This window comes from Gadus morhua, chromosome 13 (assembly GCF_902167405.1).
Source record: "Gadus morhua chromosome 13, gadMor3.0, whole genome shotgun sequence".
Classification (NCBI taxonomy): Eukaryota; Metazoa; Chordata; class Actinopteri; order Gadiformes; family Gadidae; genus Gadus; species Gadus morhua.
This window is the reverse complement of record NC_044060.1, coordinates 25123162-25147227: the sequence shown is the minus strand read 5'-3', so window position 1 is coordinate 25147227 and position 24066 is coordinate 25123162. Positions and strand designations below refer to the sequence as shown.

At 44.5% G+C, this 24066-nt stretch overlaps 1 protein-coding gene across 2 annotated transcripts; it reads right to left on the bottom strand.

Annotated features, from left to right (window-relative positions):
- Positions 1-311: 311 nt before the first annotated feature.
- nampt2 (nicotinamide phosphoribosyltransferase 2) lies at positions 312-20105 on the bottom strand. 2 transcript variants are annotated; one of them, XM_030374699.1, is made up of 11 exons: positions 19861-20105; positions 17409-17544; positions 16545-16648; positions 16099-16227; positions 12700-12858; positions 12083-12213; positions 11332-11557; positions 9606-9725; positions 5152-5292; positions 2794-2919; positions 312-1481 (listed from the first exon to the last, which is right to left on the bottom strand). In XM_030374699.1, the coding sequence occupies exons 1-11, from the start codon at positions 19906-19908 to the stop codon at positions 1311-1313; spliced, it is 1491 nt and encodes a 496-aa protein (XP_030230559.1). In that variant the 5' UTR covers positions 19909-20105; the 3' UTR covers positions 312-1310. The 2 variants fall into 2 exon arrangements, with proteins under 2 accessions (XP_030230559.1, XP_030230558.1); XM_030374698.1 differs by lacking the exon at positions 19861-20105 and adding an exon at positions 19350-19454.
- Positions 20106-24066: the final 3961 nt, after the last annotated feature.

The window sequence follows — 24066 nt, the reverse complement described above, 5'->3', positions numbered from 1 at the left end:
TGCGTTGCACAGCACATCAATGGATGGCCATTGTGGTCAACCAATGACTGTTTTAGTGAGTTTAGCTTGTGTATCTATTGGAGTAGCAGGAAGATTTATCACAAAAACTCAAGATCATTGTGGATGCATTAACAGTAGTGTAACAACAAATAGTGCTCTTTTGATTTCTTGTTAACCTATTTGGATGACTATAGCTGAAGCTTGGGATGTTTTTAGTTTGATCACAGCTTAATACGTTATCTGGTATGGATGAAGGTCTTCCATCGGTCCAAGCTTGACTATTTCACTTTGACAAAAAGACACATTATAACTGAAAGTAGAATTGTATTTTAATGTTTTAATTATTATTCATTAATGTTAATTTAGGCATTTTACCTATTTGTTTGTGCTTTAAAATGAATAAACGAGTAACCAGGCACTTTGTAATCCAAATCCTCTGAAAGGGTAGGTGCTCTTCGGATTTCCCAGTGAGCCCCTGCACACATGTTCACACCAGTTCTCCTGTTGCAGACACCAGTTCTCATCCTCCTGTCCAGTCCTCCTGTTGCAGGACTGCGTGGCGATGGGCTTCATCGCACATTACATCATATTCCTGCTTTAAAGAACAGCCGCTTCTTTAAAGAAATGCTGAGACAGAGCGAGTCTTTAGTACAATTACTCAGTTTCCACACATTTGAATATAAATGTCATAGGACAAAGTTTCTTAAGGAAGGATGATGAATACTAAAATCAGACAAAATTCACAAAGTTAAAAACCTCTATTATCATGTAATCATACAAAAATACAGATTAAAAATTATTCAATTCCAGTAAAGTCAGTAAGCCTTTTCGCTTTCATACCAAAGCAGGGCACTGTGGTTTGTGAGGCTGAACAGAGAAAGCGTCCGTCCAAGGCAACGCTAAACGCACATCAGATCTAGGTTGACTCCATCATTTTTTCTTTTTTCTCCAACATTTTGCACCAAAGCAAACATTAGAAGGCATCGCAGCCTAGCAAAGCACATCTTGGTCTTGGCTCCATTAAACATCTGATACAGGGCTACTGCGGGAAACCACCAGTACATAACACTACTGTCGTCATCGCTTTAAATAACAGGAAAAACAGAATGAAAGAAAGAAACGAATGGAAGAACGAAATAGATTCATAAATCTACCCTGAGTTTGGATTATTGCGGTCATGGTGGAACAACAATGTCTTATTGATTATCACAGGGGAATGGTGGTGTTGGGTACATCCTGTGCACACACTGAACATCTAGTGAGATGCAGCCATAGAAAAGGGCTTCAGGCTGCTCTTCACCCCCCACCCGTCAGTGCTGTCCGTTGAGGATGTGGAGCCCCCCCCCGGACCCCTTATGCTCCCCGTTGTGCCGGGGTGGGGCCACCTCGTCCTCCTCCGTCAGTTGGGCCTTCCTGCGGATCTCCTCCAGAGAGTAGTCCTGCAGCAGGGAGCCGTTCTCAAACACCTTCACCAGGAGGTCCTGAGGAGGAGGAGAAGAGACAGTAAAGAGGATGCATCAGAGAGGAACCCCTCTCAAACAGTAACCAGGAGGTCAGTAAAGACGATCAGATCACCTTCTCCTTTCTAATCATGTATCAAAGTTACAATAATCTTGACGTTGGGAGAAGAGAAGCCAATGAGCAGCTGATTTGGGCAGTGTAGGGATGTCTGTTTAATAACAAGGTAAAGCACTTTAATAGCTCAGCGTCTTGTCCAGTTCGTTTCGGAGTGTTCCCAAAATGCACCGCCCAGGACGCTGCGGCCACTCTGCCCTGGGATTGACCTCAACATGGTGTTAGCGGTACACAAGAAGAGCACTGTGTGCAAACAACACGGGACAACCCTACAAATAGTCAAAGGGATTTTACCAGTCCAACCCAAATACCCTTATTATATTCAAAAGATATTACGATTTTAACTTAAGTTCAAAATTGTAGCTTACAATTTTACAGAATATTTCCCATCATAACTTTTATGAACATGCTCTAATGGGGGCCGAGAGTAAAACTTACTAATATCATGCATTCTGAAAGGTGTAAAGAAATGATGTGGGCCATCACCTGTAGTGGTGCTCCAAGGCCACCCACCCACACACACGATCGGGTTCAAGATATATTCAATTATGAAAAAGAGACAAAAAAACATAAAAGTCACAGAGTAGGAAGTAACTCCTCACTAGGCTGATGATGTAACTTTGCTGCCATCTAAAGGATATAGAGGGATTTACAAGGAAATGGCGGAGAAGGTAGGTCAGTCAATCTGGTAAACTTCAGCCTGCATCAAACCTTAAGGGTAACCTGGAACCATTTTGGTTTCAACGTATTAGTCTGTCTTCAATGATCTCAAACATCTGTTAATTTTCTCACTGTAGTTAAAATAATAGCGTAAACCTCCGTTTATGTTTCGTCTCCACAAACCTGTTATCTGAACCACCCTGCTCTGACCTCACTTCCTATTCTCCTGTAGTGTTGACACCGTGAGGCTACGCTAAAGGGTGGATGTCAGGGAGCGGTTGACGCTGGCTGCTCCGGGAGGGTGGAGCGTCTTTGGCGCTATGTAGCACAACGCTACGATGTGACGCGCCCTTGATCCTACCACACCGCTCAGGACTCAGACCCAAACCAGACTACATGCAGCACAACACACACATCCCACAGCTGCCAGGGGTTGTCAGCATGGAGATAATTCCTCCCCTGGAGATAACTTCTCCCCCTCCTTGGTAGAGCTCCCAGCCCAGACATTGGTTCTTATTTCAGTGACAAGGAAGGGAATAGAAAGTGAGGGAGACCCACCTCCTCAGGCTTGCCCACCCCTTTCTCCAGCGTCTCCAGCAGGCCGTCAGAGTTCCTACTCAGGGTCAGCTGGCCCTTCTTGGAGCCCTTGGAGGGGTCAGTCATGGGCAGCTTGTACACGTCCATCTAGCATAAGAACCACAGAGTCAGGAGCCCGCTCCGTCCCAGAGAGAGCCACACAGAGTCAGGAGCCCGCTCCGTCTCAGAGAGAGCCACACAGAGTCAGGAGCCCGCTCCGTCTCAGAGAGAGCCACACAGAGTCAGGAGCCCGCTCCGTCTCAGAGAGAGCCACACAGAGTCAGGGGCCCGCTCCGTCTCAGAGAGAGCCACACAGAGTCAGGGGACCGCTCCGTCTCAGAGAGAGCCACACAGAGTCAGGGGCCCGCTCCGTCTCAGAGAGAGCCACACAGAGTCAGGAGCCCGCTCCGTCTCAGAGAGAGCCACACAGAGTCAGGGGCCCGCTCCGTCTCAGAGAGAGCCACACAGAGTCAGGGGACCGCTCCGTCTCAGAGAGAGCCACACAGAGTCAGGGGACCGCTCCGTCTCAGAGAGAGCCACACAGAGTCAGGGGACCGCTCCGTCTCAGTGAGAGCCACACTGTCGTGGAAGTATTAATCATAACTATAATTATAAAAATATTAGATTAGCCTTGTTTATATATATATAAATACTAGTCATTTTAAAATGTATTTTATACATTGGTCATTGGTCCTACAGTTACCTCCCTTCCTCCCTCTGACTGAGAGGTGTTAAGATAGTTTACACTTGTATTGCTACTGTAGCAACGAAGTCTGATACTAAGGCCATGCCCATCGACTGATATCTTTGTTGACTAGATTGCTTTAACTGTCGTGCAGCCCCACCCTCGCATACTTGCAGACATACCCACTTCCCCCATAGTGTATTGCAGTTTAAAGGGGACATATTATGAAAACACCACTTTTCCTGAGATTTGGGATGTTGTTTTGGGTCTCTGGTGGTCCCACACGCATACAAACTTTGAAAAAAGTCTGTACATGTCTTTTTGAGTGAGATATGCATTTCTGAAAGTACCCCGCCTACAATTACCAAACGAGCGAGTCTGTTTCGGCGCCCCCTCCTACGTAGGAAGGGGGCACATTTGAATATTACCTCCCACTTCCCCACCCCCCTCCAATCAGAGCATAGCTAGGATTTTGTGGACCAGCGGACGAGCGCTGGGCGGAGATGTTTTCGGAAGCAGACATTTCAGAAGCAGCTCCGGCGGGGGGGAGCTCAGCGGCAGCCCGGCAGCTCCGGCGGGGGGGAGCTCGGCGGCAGCCCGGCACCTCAGCACCGAGAGTAAAATCCCTTTCTCCGCCGGAGCTGCCGGACTGCCGCCGAGCTCCCCCCGCCGTAGCTGCCGGACTGCCGCCGAAGCTTCGGCGGCAGTCCGGAGGATGAGACATGGAGGAGAAAGGGTTTGTGCTCCCGGACTGCCGCCGAAGCTTCGGCGGCAGTCCGGCAGCTCCGGGAGTACAATCCCTTTCTCCTCCATGTTGCAGTTCAATATGGACTTCACAGAGTAAAGGCCAAAGTTCCTTTCCCCCCAATTCTTCTCAACCATGGCCAAGATAACCCCCACTACGAGTCTTTATGATTCATAATATCATCCCAGGCGCACATAGCTTTTGGCCGTGATATGAGATATAATATTATATAAATACCTATATATTTTATAATAATATTATTATTATTATTGTTATTATTATTATAATTATTATATTATATTATATAGATATAGAGCTCCAGGAGTCTGCAAACTGCAACAATCACTTCTCCATGCTGTGGTTCATTCTGACAGCTCATTGGTCAATGGGCAGCAGCTAATTTGCATTAAAGCTACAGACACCAGAAACAGCGCATTCTGAAGGGACTGAAACAGAGGGGAATAGCGGTAGTGTGATTTTCTTTACAAAAAGCTATTTCCAGCAAACAGCTTCAAAAACATGTTTTCAGGAACTCATATACTATGTTTACTTGTTGGTAAAACACCAGAATATGTCTCCTTTTAACTTGGCCTTTAACTTGGCCTATCCATGACACCTCAACCATGACAAATTCTAAACTTTCAATGATTGACACTCCCACTCTTTGTTACCTTTGTATTTACTACCCACAATGCAAAAGTTCCCCTATAAGAATCTTGGTCACCCATTGTCTTACTGAATGTATCCTTGGTAACTTAGCTGCCTGTACTTTCCCATGATCATGCTCTAATATTAAATCAAATATTTTGCTGGCCGACATGTCCTAAAAATAAGTTTTTCTTCATCACACACAGTCAGGAGGCAGCTCCATCTCTGAGAGAATCCCTCAAGCGCCCCGGCCTGGACCTACCCCCTGGCCGTTGTTCTCCACGTAGCTGCATTTGAAGGCGCAGTTCAGCGTGTCTCGGTTGATCTTCTGCAGCAGGGCGCTGCCGCAGCCGAAGAACACGTTCTCCGAACTCCAGCCCTCATCCCTCAGCTTCTGCAGGATCTGCAGAGGGGGTACACACCAGGGTCAGAGGGAACGCAGACTGGGTAGTTTAATACTATGCCTTTAAGAGATGCCGGGTAGTTTAATGCTATGCCTTCAAGACACCAAGAGAGGCTGGGTAGTTTAATACTATGCCTTTAAAGCAGAGGTCTTCAACAGGGGTCCGCGGAGGTACTGCAGGGGGGTCACGAAAGTTTTGGTTGATTACCTTTTTTTTTTTACATTCCCCCCACAATTTTTTCCACAAATTGAAATTACTTTAAATACACATTAACATGAATCCAACCCTCTAGCCGCGTTTACATGGACACTTTTGATCCGATTTCTAATCGGAATAGATCTATTCCTATCATGCGATCCGAATGTACTATAGTGATGGGAATTTCGATTCACTTAGAAGATTCATTGTCATTTGAGTGAATCCCTAAAAAGATCTGAATCTTTTGAGTCCTTTGAATCTGAATCAGTTGAAATTTTGTCGCTGAATGAGCCCAGCAGCCCACTCCCTAGTGCCCAATGCGCACGCTCACATCAAACCACTGTAATGCAGTTTTGAGGATATCCAGGGGAAATACGCGAACATATTTGAATATTAAAAAGGATGCATTGCAAACATCGGAGATGTCGCCAACGTGACTGCTATCTGAATTAGGAAAAAAACGTATGGATTAATTTTTTTTCTCTTCGAAGCTCGTCAAACACAGAAATATTCTGAGAGTTCACATAGTCAGCAAACAACTTTATTTTTAATAAGCTACTATCATTTTAGAATACAATCTCTCGTAAAATAATGCCTTTGTAACAAAAGAGTTTAACGATTTACATTCAGTACGAGCCCGACCCATTTAGTATGAGTCCGTTGAGTTGGTCTTTCACTCAACAGGATATGAGTCCGACCCATTCATTATGAGTAATTTGAGTTAGTCTTTCAGTCAACCGGATACGAGTCCGACCCATTTCAACTGAGTCCTTTGAGTTAGTCTTTCACCCAGCCGGATACGAGTCAGACCCATTTCATCTGAATCCTTTGAGTTAGTCTTTCACTCAACCGGATACGAATCCGACCCATGAATTCGCTCAGTCTATGGATCTGGATCTGTGTACAGCTCTGTCTACAGGAAGTTCTTATTCAACCACGCAGCTGGCAGCTCAGGGTCCGTATGCTTAATCTAAGTTACTATGCAGATGAAAAACGGATGTGTTAATGTTGTTATAGACCTACAGTTTGATGACATTCGTGCATTGTTTTAATAATGTCGTCCGTAGCATCCAGAACCGAAAGATTCGGGTTAATTGAGACCACGGACTCGTGACTCATGGGTGAATGTAAGGATTCGGATCTTTGAATCCGATTGACTCAGATTCAACCACCACTAATATATATGGCATTTACAAAAGTGGTAAGCGTACGTTCGTATGTCTCTCCCGCACACCTGACACATCTGGACTGGCTGCAACATTTTTATGTATTTGATTTTAATGAAAGCCCAGCAGGAGAGAGCTTTTCTCTACCTGCTCCTTCAATTAGAAAGAAGGACAGCACAGCAACGTCAGTTTCTCGTCCGGTCTTTATATCTACCCCCTCCTCCGTCGCAAACAATACGTATTTGGATGAGAGTGCGCAGCCAAGACTCTTGGGAGAGAGAGAGAGAGTTCTGTTATGTAAGGGATAATGTACAGAACGCCGGTCATTATAGGGAAAATAAGCGATCAGCAGAGAAATAGTCCTTCAAAGATGTTGACGTCGCTTAGCAACCGACTACTTGCGGAGTGATAAGAAAGACACTAACAAACTTCACTAATTTTCGTTTCCACATTTATATTTTAAAAATGTCCATTAGAATAGCTTTTATGCATGATTACATGCAATTGACAGACATTAGTGATCTTGGCAGGTATCAGTTTATTATGTTATGTTATGTTTATGAATGGCAGTGGCATGGCCACCCTACTCACTGTACCTTGCACATGTTTAAAATAAAAACATTAATAAATGAACCTTTGTATTATTTGAATATCTTAGTATTGAATGCTAAATAACAAGGTACATTTAATCATGGCACTATAGGACCAGTTTTATATAAAACATAATTTTACACAATATATAAGTAGGGGGTCCCCGCTCCATCTCTCCATCAGTTTGGGGGTCCATGGCCTGGAAAACGTTGAAGACCCCTGCTTTAAAGAGATGCTTGATTGTTTAATACTATTTCTTTAAGAGGTACTGGGTAGTTTAAAGTGGAAATGAAGCAATGAGAACTGTGACAATTTTTTGGTTGCTTTTTCATTTTTGAAAATACATGGATTTTCATTAAACCTGAAATTCAAGTAGTTTCACTGGAAAATTACATGTTGATAACAACTTTCGCAACTAGGGCGCGGCCATGTTTTAAAAATGCAGGCGCTACGTCATCAGAATGGTTAGCGCTTTCAAATAAACATGTCAAATCTTGGAAGAAGAACAGGGGGGTCATTTTGTATTGCCCCTGGCTGTTCAAACAAATATTATCGGGTAAAAGAGAGTGGTAAAATAGTTATTTCCATGTCATTCCTGTCAAGAAGCCTAAACTGCTCCGAAGATGGTTAGCTGCATTGAAACGCCTCAGCCCCCGAATGGGATCAGGGCAGAGAGTATGTAGCGACTACTTTATAGAGGCTGATTACATTGAAGAGGGAGCTTTCACTGTCCCACCAATCGCCTGAAGCAAGCTGTGCCAACAATTTTTAATTTTAGGGGCTATAGTGCTGGAGATACGGACAGACCTGTCAAATCGGACCCGAGCGCTGCTCTTATGCGCAGAGAAAGAGCGCAGAAACGCACTTGCCAGGCAGAGGAACGAGAGGTAAACTTAGCTTCTATTACTAGAGAAACAGAGAAATGAGTACACTCACTGTTTGAAGATTGTCTTGTTTGCAGACTAGCTCGCTCCATGCTCTTGATAATTTCGAATCCATCGCCAAAATAATCCATTGATTTCGGAAATAATCCATTTGCAAACACTGTCGGTTGCACTATTTTCGCATATTCATGTGCACACCCAAATGGCACGGCAATTACATGTATCATGAAATGAACGAACTGTAAGGCAGCGTGGTAGCCCAGCTGCTAAACCCGTGTACTACTTTTCATAGATGTAAACAACACCCTGTTGACGGGCAGAGCCGGGAGATGTCAGTTATTATCTCCTCCACATTATCTCCTCCATATATATAAAAAAAAAAAAAAAAAAATATATATATATATATATATATATATATATATATATATATATATATATATATATATATATATATATATATATTATACAACGGGGGGCCTAAATCCAGCGATCTGATTGGTTTCTAACTGTTCTAACTGTATAATGAGCGTATACATAACTGCTATGACGCCCAATCATTTTGTGAAAGTTTGCATATCACTCCGCGCCTGGAAGTAGAAACGGTTACAATACAAAGTATAAAAGTAGTTGTATAAAAGCAATAGCACACTTCACTGAAGCCTAAAAATATGTTGAATGATGGAGAGGGTGTAAATGTTGTTACTCCGGGAGTGAGCAAGGCGATGGAGAGACTAACGAAAGCTTAGGCACATGGTGAGTGAACTGCTCCCATAGGATAAATTGCCGGCGAACTGCTCTAGCCGAGCCTTCTCTTGGAGGGACGCTAAAGTGTGTTGCATAGCGACCGTCGTGCATTTTGAAGGCAGCCAGGAGGGACTCATTTTTTGTATTCTTTAATAAAACGGCTACTTTGACTTTCTTGGTTTCTTTTAAAATGTAGTGTGTCTATGACGTGCGCGTCGTAGTGAGATTAGCCTTGTTTCTATTGTGATCTATTGCTTTTATACAACGGTTACTATTATGGCAAAACAAAAGTCAATCAGATCGCTGGATTTAGGCCCCCCGTTGTGTGTGTGTGTGTATATATATATATATAATGTGCAATATATATCCATTTTGTTGATGCAGTAAGCTACCAGAGAGGCTATGAGCCGCTATGTAAACAACATAGAATGTTACCAACCATTCTCGTGACGTCATCGTATTCTGAAAACAGAGATGGCGGCGCACAGGCTGAAAACATTAAAATTTATGCAACTTGTTTGTGCTTTATTCTGAATAATGGGTCATATTTCCGACTTTATTTGTATTTATGGTATATTGAAATATTTAACTAGTGCTATAGACATCTGTTTTATTTGATTGCTTCCTTTCCACTTTAATACTATGCCTTTAAGATACCTAGAGGTGCTGGGAAGTTTAATAGTATGCCTTTAAGAGATGCTGGGCACAGAGAAAAGCGTTTGCAGTGACCTGTTCGATGGAGCCCAGGTCAATGCCGTCCCCCTGGATGATCCGCAGGTACGACGGCAGCAGCTTGTAGCCCATGGAGTTCACCGAGCTTCCGAAGCACTCCTCCAGGATCTGGATCACCTGAGACAACACAAGGCCTTTAGTGACATGAAGGGTCACTAAAGGCCATGCTGTAGGCCACTACAGCACGGGGCGGCATGCGGCTCAGGAGGTAGAGCGGGTTGGCTGGTAACCGGAAGGTTGCTGGTTTGATCCCTGGTGTCAAGGTGTCCCTGAGCAAGACACCTCACCCGGACCGCTCCTGATGAGCTGGATGTCGCCTTGCATGGTTGACACCGCCGGGGGTGTATGAATGTGTGCATGAATGGGTGAATGTGAGGCAATATTGTAAAGCGCTTTGAGTGGCTACTGGTTAGAAAAGAGCTATTTAAATGCAGTACATTTACCATTTAGCTCAGGGCCAACAGTCTTATTAGAATCCATGGCGGTACAAGGCCCGGAAACTAAAACATGGACTGTGCACCCTTTGTAGTTTTGTTAAAGGAGACATATTATGGTGTTTTAATAACATAACAAGTAAACATAGTATTTGAGTTCCAGAAAACATGTTTTTGAAATGTCTGTTTGCTGGAAATAGCTAGGAAAAAAAAATTTAGGGAAAAAAATCTCACTAATGCTATTCCCCTATGTTTCAATTGCTTCAGAATGTGCTGTTTCTGGTGTCTGTAGCTTTAATGCAAATTAGCTGCTGCCCATTGACCAATGAGCTGTCAGGCTGAACCACAGCATGGAGGAGAAGGGATTGTTGCTGTTTGCGGACTCCTGGAGCTCTATATCTATATCATATAATATAATAATAATATTATTATGTATGGGTATTTATATAATATTATATCTAATATCACGGCCAAAAGCTATGTGCGCCTCGGATGATATTATGAATCATAAAGACTGCGTCTGACGTCTCTGGTACTTCCAAGTAAAGACTCATAGTCGGGGATATCTCGGCCATTGTTGAGAAGAATTGGGGGAAAGGAACTTTAGCCTCGACTCTCTGAAGTCCATGAACCGCGAAAGGGAGGAGAAATGGATTGTACTCCGGGAGCTGAGCTGGGAGGTAATATTCAACTGTGCCCCCTTCCTACGTAGGAGGGTGTGCCGAAACTGACTAGCTAGTTTGGTAACTGTAGGCGGTACTTTCAGAAATGCATATCTCACTCAAAAAAATCACATACAGACTTTTTTCAAAGTTTGTATGCGTGTTAGAGCACCAGAGACCCAAAACAACACCCCAAATCTCAAGTAAAGGGTTGTTTTCATAATATGTCCCCTTTAAGTAAAAATCGACTCTTTCTCTACTATTTTAAAGTTAAGCGTAGTTCTACAGGGGCCGGACGACATGGGGTGGATTTGAAACACTTGCAGACACTGGTGTTCAGCTTGTCTTCCATACGTATATATTTGAACCAGAGTTCAACCGAAGTCATTATGATTATAACATAATGCAAAGTATGTATTCAGCGTGTATTGTGAATTGATTCTGAGAGTGGAAAAAAATACAAATTGAGGATGATGATCAAGCAAGGACTTCCTGCTGTGACACCCACTGTGTTTTCCATCTGGGATTACTTCATGACCATGGTATCTTATCTTGTTTTCCTCCCACAATGCAGTACGCTCCTCTCCTCTGAGCTCCAGCGGCAGATCGAGGCGGTAAGGTCTGTACCTGGAGCAGGGTCTCGGTGGGGTCCCCGGAGTCGGGCCGGATCACCAGACAGGAGTCCTCGGAGCGCTCCATCACGCGGTCCTTCAGCTTGTCCCCCCAGATGTGCTTGCAGGCCTTGAAGATGTCGTAGCTGTCGCTGACCACAGACACCGGGCTGGTGGGGAACTGCTCTAGCATCTGCTCAAAGGCCTCCTTCTCTCTGCTTCGCCCCCAGGAGATGATGGTGCTTTTCAGAAAAGACCAAGAAGAATGAGACGCCATGTGACCTTCAATTCACAACATTTCGGCCAGGAAGCATTATGCATACATTTGATCTTCCAATGGCTTCAGAGTTATTAGTGTGTGTTGTTATCGGCTGCTATTGATGCTGTTATCTACTTACCATAACACACAAACATTTCATTTTCTGCGAACACCATACAGGTGTCTATTACAATACTGCAAAGGTTTTGTACCTTTAGAGATAAGGAGGGTGAAAGTGCATACTATCGCTGTCTGTGTGAATAATATATATGTATTTATGAAACGGGAAGCTCAAATCAAGCCTTCTGATTGGTTAATATATGACGTCTAATTCCATTGCACAGTTCCGTAGGTCTCTGCGTCTGAGAAACTAAAGTGAGCTAGCTACGGTGTTTAGCTAGCTTAAACAAAGCTCCATATGTCCCTCCTTGACTGCAGCAGAGGGCTGCACTTTAGCGGTGACACAGAACCACGTACCACCGCTTGATGCCACGGCTCCAACACATACCTGTGTTCCGCTGCCGGGATGGAAAAGCCGGCCATAGGACAGCTGTAGTAGCGCTGCGCCATCAGCAGTCCTGCCACCGTGTCTGTGCTGCAGAAGTTGACCAGGTGAGCGGCTCCTCCCAGAGCTGCTGACTGGGGAGCAGCAGGAGAGGGGATTGCGTCACGGTGAGTCAACGCGCCACAGGTCTGGGGTCAGGGCCCGAGGACCTTTACACAGCACAAGCTCAAAGTGGCTGCCACAGCTCATTGCAGTACCATATTTACTTTTTTATTATGTTACATTTACATTTGGGGCAATTAGCAGATGCTTTTATGCAAAGTGACTTAGAACAAGTACATTTGTCAGAAGAAAGAAACAATATATCGCTGTCGGTATAGTAAGGATGTTCAAATAACCAAGTGCGAAGCACTAAAAATTCCCTTTATACAACAAACTTAGCTAGGATAAGGATTTTTCTTTGTGCCAGGCCGACGACATACAATAAGTGCATACATTAAGTTATGTTACATATATATTTGTTGACATTTTTTTTAATATTGACCTCCATTTCAACAAACAAGGCATTGATGTAAACACCATTCACATAAACCTCATCAGACAGCTGTCCTGGAACCCACCTCCTGGGAGGAGACGCCGCGATAGCCGAAGTCGTGCAGCCGAGTATCCAGGCCCTCGATGCTCCCACTGCTGGCCCGCAGGTGCTTGGCCAGGATCTTCTTGAACTCCCTAGACACCGTGGCAACCGTTATAGGGTACCACATCTGGACCAGCATGGTCTGGCCAGTGGAGAGAGAGGGTACGAGAGGGAGTGAAGATGGGAGTAAAGATAGGAGTGAAGATAGGAGTGAAGATAGGAGTGAAGATAGTTATTCTCCAAACGCTGGCTTAATCATGAAACATTGTTAAAATAATCAATTTTATGTTGTAACTCAACGGCCACCCAACAGGCCTGTCTTCACCATCCTCTCTCGGTCCCCTGTATACATCTCCCATAGAGCAAATCAATGAGCGTTCTCTTGTTACGCGTGAGTGTATTAAAGGGATGATATAACGTCACATGTTGGGAGTTGGTCTAGCCATTACAGACCATTTTAAAATCTGCCTTTTCCTGTGTGGTGCACTCACACTAGGCCATCTGGCCGTGGCCGTTGGCCGTTTTCACACCTAACCGTGCTCAAATGGCCCCATTGTTCTCTGGCCTGCACTCACACTAGGCCATCTGGCCATATGTTCACCATTTACTGGGTAAGAAGGCTCGTCGCCTTTATTATGTCCGTGGTCGTCGCATGGACTTACGTCATCCAGCTCAGGTTGCATAGCCGTGCGTGTGCGCGTGTCGGCTCATTAGCATCTGTACCGTAGCGGCCCGTACCGTAGCAGCACACCTCTCCCAAGTGGCCAAATTGGCCTGGCCTGGCCAGACTGGCCACACTCACACTGGCAGATTTGAGCACGGTTAGGTGTGAAAACGGCCACGGCCACGGCCAGATGGCCTAGTGTGAGTGCAGCCAAGTGACATCACAAGTGGCCGTGTCCACCTAGATGTATGATGGATAGAAAAGTATCATTTGCTAAAGTTCACTGGGTAGGCTGGTCGACGGATCTAACCAGTACTTGTGTTGTCACTAAAAGAGAGGCAAAGGGATATTTTCAAAAGGTTTGTAATGGCTAAACCCACTCAGAGCTGGTGACATAACATCAGGGTTTCAGTTCGATTGATGTAAAAATCAGTTGTGACGTTTTGACCTTTTCCTAAAAAAGGTTCCTTCTGTCAGCTATCTGTTTTCCAGCCAGACCGTAACATGTTTCCTAAATAAGGCATCCAGCATATATTTGGTATCAACATCAGAGCCCATCCACAATTTAATTCAAAACTTGTTGAGTTAGTTGGAAAAAACCGAAGCTACTGTGTTTTTGTAAGGAACAGACATTCTTCAACTGTCTTTTCTTTACAGCGAACTACCTTATATATCGGGGCATGTATTTGTCTCAGTCCTCTTTCATAACTTTGCCTTGAGAAAGATGTGCGAGACTAGTAAGTGGAAGTGCCTCTTGTATTCTTTGGCCTTTTCAACCCCTTCCCCCATCCCACACAGGAGGAGAAGCTTAAAGAAAATCAACACATTTAAAAATAAATAAAGTGTATAGTAGGCCTTTTATTTAAAAACTAACACTACATTGACTTTGAGTTATTCATAGTTCCAGCTTCGTCTTCATATTGTCAGTCCACTTAGATTAACTATAGCTTAACTATGCTACTTCTATTCAAGCAGGCATTTTAGACTGGGATATATTGCCGTTTTACTTTAACTAAGGTTTGTTAACAGAACATTTGCATTGTCACTTTTGATACAATTATTGTGTGGGAGTGTGTGTGGAGAATGAATGGTTGAAGCCTGTACCTGTTGCGCATTGAGTAATCAGTGTGCAACAGGTTAAACCAGCCGTCACCACACACACACCCTGTCCTGGATGGCAGTGGAGCACCCTTGCCATGTTCAGTATCTTCTGCAATAAACCAGATCAACAAACCAGATTAAACCACATAGGTGACGCAGGGTGCGTCACCTAGTTGGAGCGTATCAACAGACTTGCTTCATGTCGAAAAAAATGGTTAGGATGTAAATATAATGCATGTAGATGTAACAATAACCGCAACACTAGGCCATCACAGAACTTCAATAAAACGTTATCTTTACAAATGCACCTAAAACGAAAATATAGTCAGGCTCATGCATCATACCAAATACTAAAATACATTATTGAATTTAAAAAGGTATTTGGAGCATGTATTCACAACTATTGGATTAGTGAAAAGAACAAAGGGTCACCCATTAACACGCTCACACCTTTCTCAAGATTAAGTAGTGAAAGACGCCAAACCAAAACCTCACACACACACCAATAACACGTTAAGATTCAACGAATTGAGTAGTTAGCCGTAGCTTATTGCGAAAGGATGATGGCGACATGGCATATGATGCAACTCTAAAGACTTTGTCCCCCACTATCGATTTATTCATCACCATTGACAACGGACTAATATGGCCTCGGTGTTCTGACGTCCACAGGGTAGGAGTGGTTGGTTTCTACTTGACAATAAACCAAAGCAAACACTACAACCTTTTCATGAGAGTAGCAACATGTTGAGGTGCTTTACTTAAAGCCAACATATGCATAACACGCAATACATTTAGGCTGCTATTTAAGCGGGCATTCTCTGTTCAGTCGACAAATGAAGGCCACTTATTGTAATTCGCTTTGGAAAAAAGCCTAGACCGAATGGTTCAAATGTAATTATAATGCAGTACAGTGTTACAATGACCACAACATTACAAGACAGAAGAACAAAAATAGGATAACTTGTCTTTACTTGAAGTTGTAAATAATGTGCAATTGGAGTTGAATTATACTGGTAAATGACCAGCATATGACCAGTGTAGGGAGCCCATCTAGGCTGTCAGCGGTCCTGCAGTAGTGAACCACCATACACCATCTAGTGTAGTACACCACACAACACCATCTAGTGCAGTGCACCACACAATACCATCTAGTGTAAACCACACTACACTCATTACACTCAAACAAATTGCCCATAGTGGGATTGATAAAGTTGTATTGTATTGTACACCACATAGTGTGCTGCATCACACTACGCCACCTAGTGTAGTGCACCACACAACACCATCTAGTGTAGTGCCCCACACTATACTACACCATCTAGTGGCCCACTGGTGTCCCTCAACACAAATGCTTCTGCTGGTCTTAGGTTATTCAGTGGTGCCAGTACTAGTGTTCAAACCTGAACTCAGTCCAGACATACCCGCTACAAACTCAAAGACTGCCGACTCCCCTGAGGATGATGATGATGATGATGATGCTGCAGAGAGCATGTTGTTAAAGGACCAACTTTTGATGTCTTCATGAAAGGCTGCGTACCCATAGCTCACCACAATATGTGTATTTAACTACTCCACAGTGTCCCACCTCTGACACAGCCCTCATGGTGACCGTACCTCTACGTAGTTGGTGAGCCAGAAGAACTCTGGGTCCGTGTTCTCCACGGTGAAGAGCACGTTTCCCCGCGGTACGACGCGGCCCTCAGGGACGGCTTTGATCCGTATGGGGAGCCGGCCGTCGTATTTCTGAGGAAAGAGGATGCTCGCACACTTAGTGAACGAGCAGTGATACCGTCTGTCCTCAGGCTCACTCACAGCCCCTCCCTAACCTCTCAGCATCAACCAACTCTTAGGCTAGCTACCACAGCATATGCTGTCTTTGTTGAAGATGATCATAAAGGTATCCCTATGGTTCTTAAAATTAATGTAATAATTATTTATTAGGACTGACATCATCGAAGATTGAGAAATTCAGCTGAACTACACATACTGTAACTGTTACAAGACTAAATGGAGGCTAAGATCTGTCTTAGAGCGTAGAGAGAAAGGCTCGCCTTTCATACCTCCAGTATCTTCCTCCAGCCGTCTTCATCGAACACCGTCTGGCGGAAGTGCATCTGGTAGAAGACCTTGGCCTGCTGGATCTTCTCCTCCGTGACCACAGCACCTGAGGGAACACATACAGACGGTGCTGAGAGGAACACAGAGCCAAGAACAACCAGTGCAGAACCAAAGTATTTGACTAATAATATAGAGGATGACCAAGGGATCATTGTTCATTTTATTAGTCTACCGTCAAATGTGAAAGCATCCTATAAGTTAGGGTTAGGGTTATTGCCCAACTCTATTTGGGTTAGGGTTAGTAATTTCTTTGAATAGGAGTAATATATTGCCAAACTCCATGGCAGGCTCACTGCTGAACCTTCTCTCTCTCAACCTGTCCTGCAGCCACAAAATATGGTTGCTTCAATAAATATTGCCAATATTTATCTTCAGAGCGCACAAGACAGCGATAATTAGTGTGTGTGTGTGTGTAAAATAAAGGTCTATTGTAACGATAGTTTCTTTTGCCTTTCCTCAACCCCCCCCCCCCCATAGTGGGCTAATCACTGGTACGTGAAAACAGAAGTGACCCCAAACAGTACTTGGGTTGCTATCAGTCAGGTGTGCTTGTTTTCTTTGCTTTATTTCTGTTAAATATTACCTTAGGACTAAAATCAACAGCGTCATCTGGTGAAATAAAGATCTGGATTCTACTTACTGAAGGGTGAGAAGGGGCAGCAAGAGTACCAGACATTATCTCCAACTATTATGTTGTATATTAGTTTATATTGTATATTAGTGTGCTCTGTGCCGTCTTTTTTACCATTGAAAAATGTTGCAATACATGCCATTGAAAATGTCTGAATAATTGCTATGAAAGGTACCTGTGAGGTACTTCTTCAGCAGGTACTGGAGCCCAAAGAACACCACCTCGTTGAACGGGGAACCCTTCTTGCACCGGCATTCAAAGTAGGAATAGATCTTGCTGACGTTGGGAGGGTATTGCTTGTAGTGCGTGATCTAGGAGAGAACGGGAAGAGAGAAAATGGCAAGGGTTTCCAGGGAAGACATTGAGATTGCATTTTGTTTGGTATGAAATTTGCTTTACAAATGGTAATGGATTGATTGAGATGTTGCAGTGTGTAATATTGTCATTCCCAGACATTTCTCTGGATAAGAAAACTAATGATCACACATCTCTTTAGGAAACTTTTATTTGCCCCAAAATTTCTGAAACAACGTTCCACAAAATCCGAGAAGTAATGAACCATGTTATTGCATGCTAAATCTATAGGGTTCGAGGGCTCTTTTTTATTTTCTCCGTGCAGAATAAGACCATGTATTATAATTAATGACTTTAATGATTAGAGTGCTGGCCTGACTCTTGCTGTTGGTAGCTCAGAGAGCCACTGTTTGCTCTTTAATACAGTAAACAGAACCGTGGTTCCTAACCTAGTGATCCGAGACAACATGGTTGGGTCGATAACAACAGTGTTGTTGACGAGTACAAAACTGGAATGGAATCCACACAAAACGGGACCTTCAACACACAAACATCCGTACGGTATCCAAACTCGTACGAATTAGGTTTCCATTTATTCCCTTCCAGGAACATGTGGGAATGTGAACCGGAGTCCACATTCAGTCTCATCTAAACTCTGAACACTTTGGCCCCAAAGCTTTTGCTACTGTCATGGTGCTTCTGTTAGAGGCCCTGAGATCATGGGATGCAGAGTGGCAGGATAATCAGCACAAGGCCTAATGAAATTAACCTGCTAGGTCCCATGATGCAAACGTGAGGGGAAACCAACAAGTGATCTACTGTGGTCCTAACTCTTTAACATAGCTCTGTTAGCAGGAGTTCATCCGTTTACATCGTTCCATCTAGTTCTGAACGGGTGGCTGGGTTCACAAAATGTCTCTAGAAAACAAGTTTCCATTTCACTTGAGGTAAACTACCTTGAGTAAATCAACCCTGAAGACCAAACTACACCAACACTCATCAATTACATTTCTACAAATGGATCAATCACCTTCACATCATGTAATGCTCATAGCTTCAATCTGACATGTTGTTGTACATCTAGAGGCTTCATTATGTACATCGATTTGGAGGGTAATTTGCCAACTGGTTTTGTGATTAGATAAAGGTCATTAAATTGAAATGGCCTTGACCACACCTCAGAATGACGCTACAATTATACAAGAGTCATTACACAGGTAGCAGCAGTACACTGGGACACTAAGACCTTAGTTCATCAAAAGATGGCTAATATAAACTATATGGCTGCCTTCTATACATCTAGCCCAACAAACAAGCTTTCAAATACCATTTAGGTTTAAACTAATGAGAATGGCATCAGATTGTGATATGTTAATGAAATGATCATAACCCTGGCAGCCCGGCGGGTCTGAAGCTGAGCTCTCCACAATGTCCAATCAGCAGCTCCATCATTATCACTCTGTCCTGATATTCAAACGGTCCTCAACCCCTCTAAGATCCTGGTCCCCTCTCAGGCCCTGGTCTCGCCCTCTCAGGTCCTGGCCCCCCTTTCTCAGGACCAATTCCCCACCCAGGACCGGTCCCGCTCTCAGAACCAGTTCCCTCTCAGGAGCAGGTCCCCTCTCAGGAACAGTTCCCCGCCCAGGACAGGTCCCCTCTCAGGACCAGTTCCCTTCTCAGGACCAGTTCCCTTCTGAGGAAGAGTACCCCACAAAGGACCAGTCCCCCTCTCAGGACTGGACCCCTGGGTTCAGTGGAGCTGAAAGGTCAGCCAGTAGGCATCGGGCCCACTTGGTTTCAGGAAACCGGAGAAGGAGCTTACGTTGCCGTGACATCCGACATTTAGGTGACCGATGCCGGCGGTGGGACGGTCCCACATGGGGCACGGACCAGCCATCAGAAGATATGAAGCGAGTTAATGGAGGCCGGCGAAGCCTTCATTTTGTGACGAACCAAAGAGAAAACGAAACATAACATGCCTGTGTGTTTCGTTTTCCGTGAATCGCTAAGGTCATTCTCCTCAGAGAACAATACTCCCAAATGTTCACCCTTTCTCCTACAAACTCCATAACTCTATATGTTTAGAAACAGATATTATTAAGACCCGCCACATACAGATGCATTTCGACCTTTTTCATTGAGATTAAGTGCCTGTGGTTTGGTCCCATTAAACCAAGTTCAGAACACCGTGGCTTATCATCCAAACCAGTCATGTTTATCATATTGTCTTTAAGCTTCGTCACATCATCCACAAGAAACCTCCTCACAACCAAGACCCTACTACACCCAGAGGAACAGCCCTGTCAGTCATCGGTAAGAGAAGGGTCACTCACCTTGTATGAATCTGTCGCTAGTAAGAGATTAAAATCATGTGCTGCCATTGTTATTATGAATGAGTTTGATTTCCTATTGGCCCCTTTTACTCGATATCACCAAATCGGACCCCGGATTATATTCGACTAGTTCCACCACTGGCAAACGTCAAGTAGCCTAACTTGGTGGGTTTTTTTAGTCTACAAACGAAAGTCGTGTGTGGACATTGTTTCCAGAAGAGCAGGGTTGTAAAGGGGCGGTGCGCCGTTCGTAAAGCAGCGCGTCATGAGGCACCGCCCCCCGTGCGTCACGGGGCCCCAGAGCCACAGAAAGAAGGGCAGAACACAGCAGCAGAGGCTTTATTCTGATATAGCCTACTCGTGTTTAGCGGCTGATTAGTGTAAATTCCATGTATTTTTAAATATATAGGCCTATTTAGGAGCATCTGGCCCAACGCGCAATGCTTTGTCTGATAATTGAAACAGGCCTACATAGTAGTACCCGCAATCACCACATGCCCCCCCTACGCATGAATGGTCTTAGAAACTGTTTATATTCTCCCTCCCTCCCAGTCCTGTGAAAACACGCCACTTTGCTTTAATAAAACCCTGCATACGGCGGCACAATGGCATTAATGTCAAAATAAATCAGAAGTCATCCGACCTGTGAGCAGAAAAGAACAAATCGCTAAACGCAGTTTTGGAAGGTCGGTATGATTGCAAACAACTCTGGATGCTGAGCCACAGTAAGGAACCTTGCGTTGTACTCCCGACAAGTGGACATATGTACTTGTACATGTTTTATTAATCACACATACAACAAGGATTTTGCTCGGTCCAACAATCAGCACATCCAAGGTAGTGATTATTGTAAAAGCCCTTAATTAAAGGCCCATTATCCAACTTTTTTAGCCAAAATTACATTAATTATGCTGTTTGAGAGTTATTCTGATGGTTCTGCAAACATTTCTGGGTCGTTTGGTGGGTGTGTCATTGCCCCATGTCACCTCTCCAAGGAAAAAGCGCATATGCAACTTGCTCTGTTCGGACCATGTTCGGACCGACACAATCCGGATGTGACGCAGCGGAAGTATCCAATCGCTCCTCGAAAATGTAGTCAGAATATTGTAGTTTCGAAAATGCTTTACGGCACAGACACACACCCAAACATGGCACCGGCTAGATATAAACAGCCAGTTGCGAGGCAATTGTTGCATTCATCATGGATCAATCGACTGATAAGGGACCCAAGAGGCGACTGTCGGTGGAACAAAATAAGAATGGACCAGAAAAGAGATCAGACACGAGTGAAAGGGGACCTATGCAACTTTTTTGGCTTGATTTACCTTAATATAACAGGCTAAGAGTCATTGCGATGGTTCTAATATACATTTTTGTTTGATTGTTCGTTGTTTCGACTCCCCCTTGCGCATCTTGGCGGAGAAAAGGAATATGTTTCTGCCGGCGACCCGCCGCCCACTCTCGCGGGAATCTCGGGTCTCGCGAAGTAACGAATTGCTTTACGGTACAGACCGCCAAACACGGAACCGGCTCGATATAAACACAAGTAACTAATGCCGCTTTTCCACCGCACATGTAGCTCGACTCGACACGACACGACTCGACACTACTCGACACGGTAGCAGCGCGGGTCCTTTTCCACCGCAAATAGTACCTCCGGGACGTGGGCGGGGTCGGCTGCGTGAAAGGGCCGTGACGTATTTTTGTACGCGACGCAAACAACACCTACGTAACCCACACATGGACAGAACCCACATAACAACAATGGAGAACATCGATGCGATGGTATTCGTGTTCATATTATTAGCTGGCATGTTGAAGAAGTGGAATATGTTGGCTGCGGCGCTGCTATGGCTGTTACCAGCATGGTTGCCATGTCGCTCTCGTGACTTCGTCACACTCTCTGGCCAATCAGTGGCCGGCCGTCTGCCGACGTCACCTTTTAGCATCGGCTCAGCCGCTTGGAACCTAGAGCGAGGCGGTACTAGAAAAAGCAGCCACTTCAGGTACCAGATACCATGTTTTCGCGGTGGAAACGCAAAAAATGCGAGCTGAGTCGAGTCGTGTCGAGCTGGTACCATGCAGTGGAAAAGCGGCATTAGGGATTGTTACATTCATCATAGATCAGCCGACTAAAAAGAGACACAGAGAAACGCAATGTCGGGGGAACAGAAGAAGAGAAAAGGGAGACTGACCGACAGAGAGGCCAGACACGAGTAAACGTTGGGCAAGCTTTTCAGGAATATCGTTAACTGAAAGAAAAAGAAGACTGCCAATCAGACGCCGACTTGGCCGTGTTGCTTTTGAAATTGAAAGTACCCTTGGGTGAACTTTGTCTTCGTGGTATTCTTGATGTTGATAGTCTGTACAAATGTGTTTGCTCAACCATTTTGTTGTGAGCCCTGTAAAAATGGTTTTCTCGACGACCGTTTTGTTGTGAGCCCTGTATGTTTCTAGCTTGCTTGGTTGCAACCATATAAACACCTTTGTTTCCATGGGTGTTTTGCTGTTCGTCTGTCTCGTCCCCCAGATACAGACTGAATCCCCGAATCCAGGTTCTTGTTTATTTAGATTATTATGTTGGCCAACACTCTTACACTGATTGTTCTGTTCAACCTAAGATAAAACAATTATAATCTGGGATATAAATTCTCCCCGTCAACTATAAAAAAGGATGGATTTATGTTTATTGCAATACAAATACACCATTTTAAAAATGTATAACCTTGCCTACACTTTATGAACATCTACTTCGGACATGGCTCCACGCATTCGCCGGCTTCTTTGAAAACAAATGCACATGGCTCGCGTAGAAGTGCATGGGGAAGGGTCGTCAACGAGTTGTTACGACAGTGTTGTAAAATATCTACTACGAAGCTGTAGGAGGCGCTGCGTAGAGAAATGTGCGTGCCAAAACCAAGAAAACAGCGAAGAAATGCCCGAAGTTGCATAGTGGCAGAGCCATGAGCTGTGTTCTAGTGATGGGAATTTCGGCTCTTTTTAGTGAGCCGGATCTCTTGGAACGGCTCACCAACAAGAGCTGGCTCTTTTGGCTCCCAAACGGCTCTTCATATTACCGCTTACTATACCTTTTATAATTGTGCCGTGCCATGCCGTAATTCCGACGGTCATAGTGTTTTCCTGCTTGGAGAAACATACATAGGATTGAGAGCCTGTGTGAAACTTCTGAATCCCTTGTCCTCCCCAATTGAGAACGGTTGGGAATCACTTGCAATCAGGGCTTGTTGCATTGTCCTGCTACTACGGTGACGGTTTCGGTGCGCCCTTTGCTCCCGCGCCCCCTCCCTTCTCCGTTTGTCGTATATTTTAATTGACTAATTAAGGGCGCCCTCTACGCATTTGCTGCCCTAGGCGTTCGCCTATGCCGAGCGCCGGTATTGTACACCGAATTCTGCGACCCACTGAAAAGTGTGACCCCAGGGGGCGCTGTTGCATATTTTCTGCAATATGCACCAGTTTGAAGCGTAGACAGGCATGACAAAAACATACATAAAACATAAGATTTCCCCCCAACCAATTACCTTTTTATTAAAGGTGCTTAATAAATACAGTTGATTGATTTGATTAGCACTTTACAGACCCATACAATGGATAGGGCGTTTAGTACGGTCCTTCACCGTCTCTTCTTTACCCATAAAAAGCTACAGTCAGTGTTACGCTGATTTACCTTTGAGCATTTCCTATTATAGGCTACTGTGTAAAATGCTTTTTAGAATTAATGTTCGTATCAAGAAAAGAACGACCCACCGGTGGGGGGAGATCTTATGTTTTATTTATGTTTCTGTTATAATGCACACAATGCACAAAATGTACAACAGCGCCCCCTGGGGTCACACTTTTCGGTGGGTCGCAGAATGCGGTGTAACACCGCCCTGCCTGTCAGCGACGTGACACGCATAGCACGAGTGGAATGAATGCTTGTAGCACCCAAAAAAGACACCGGCTCGCGTTCGGGAGCCGACTCCCATCATTCACTTAAAAGAGCCGGCTCTTTGAGCCGACACGTTCGCGAACGACCCATCACTACTGTGTTCGAAATCGTTCCCTATCATGGATGTAGTGCACTAAATAGGGTGCACGCCATTTTCTAGGGTGTTCGAATTCTCAGTGGTCCACTATATAGTGGACTTAAAATAGGGTACATACGATGATCCCTACATGTTACTCCCTTATACCACAATGCAA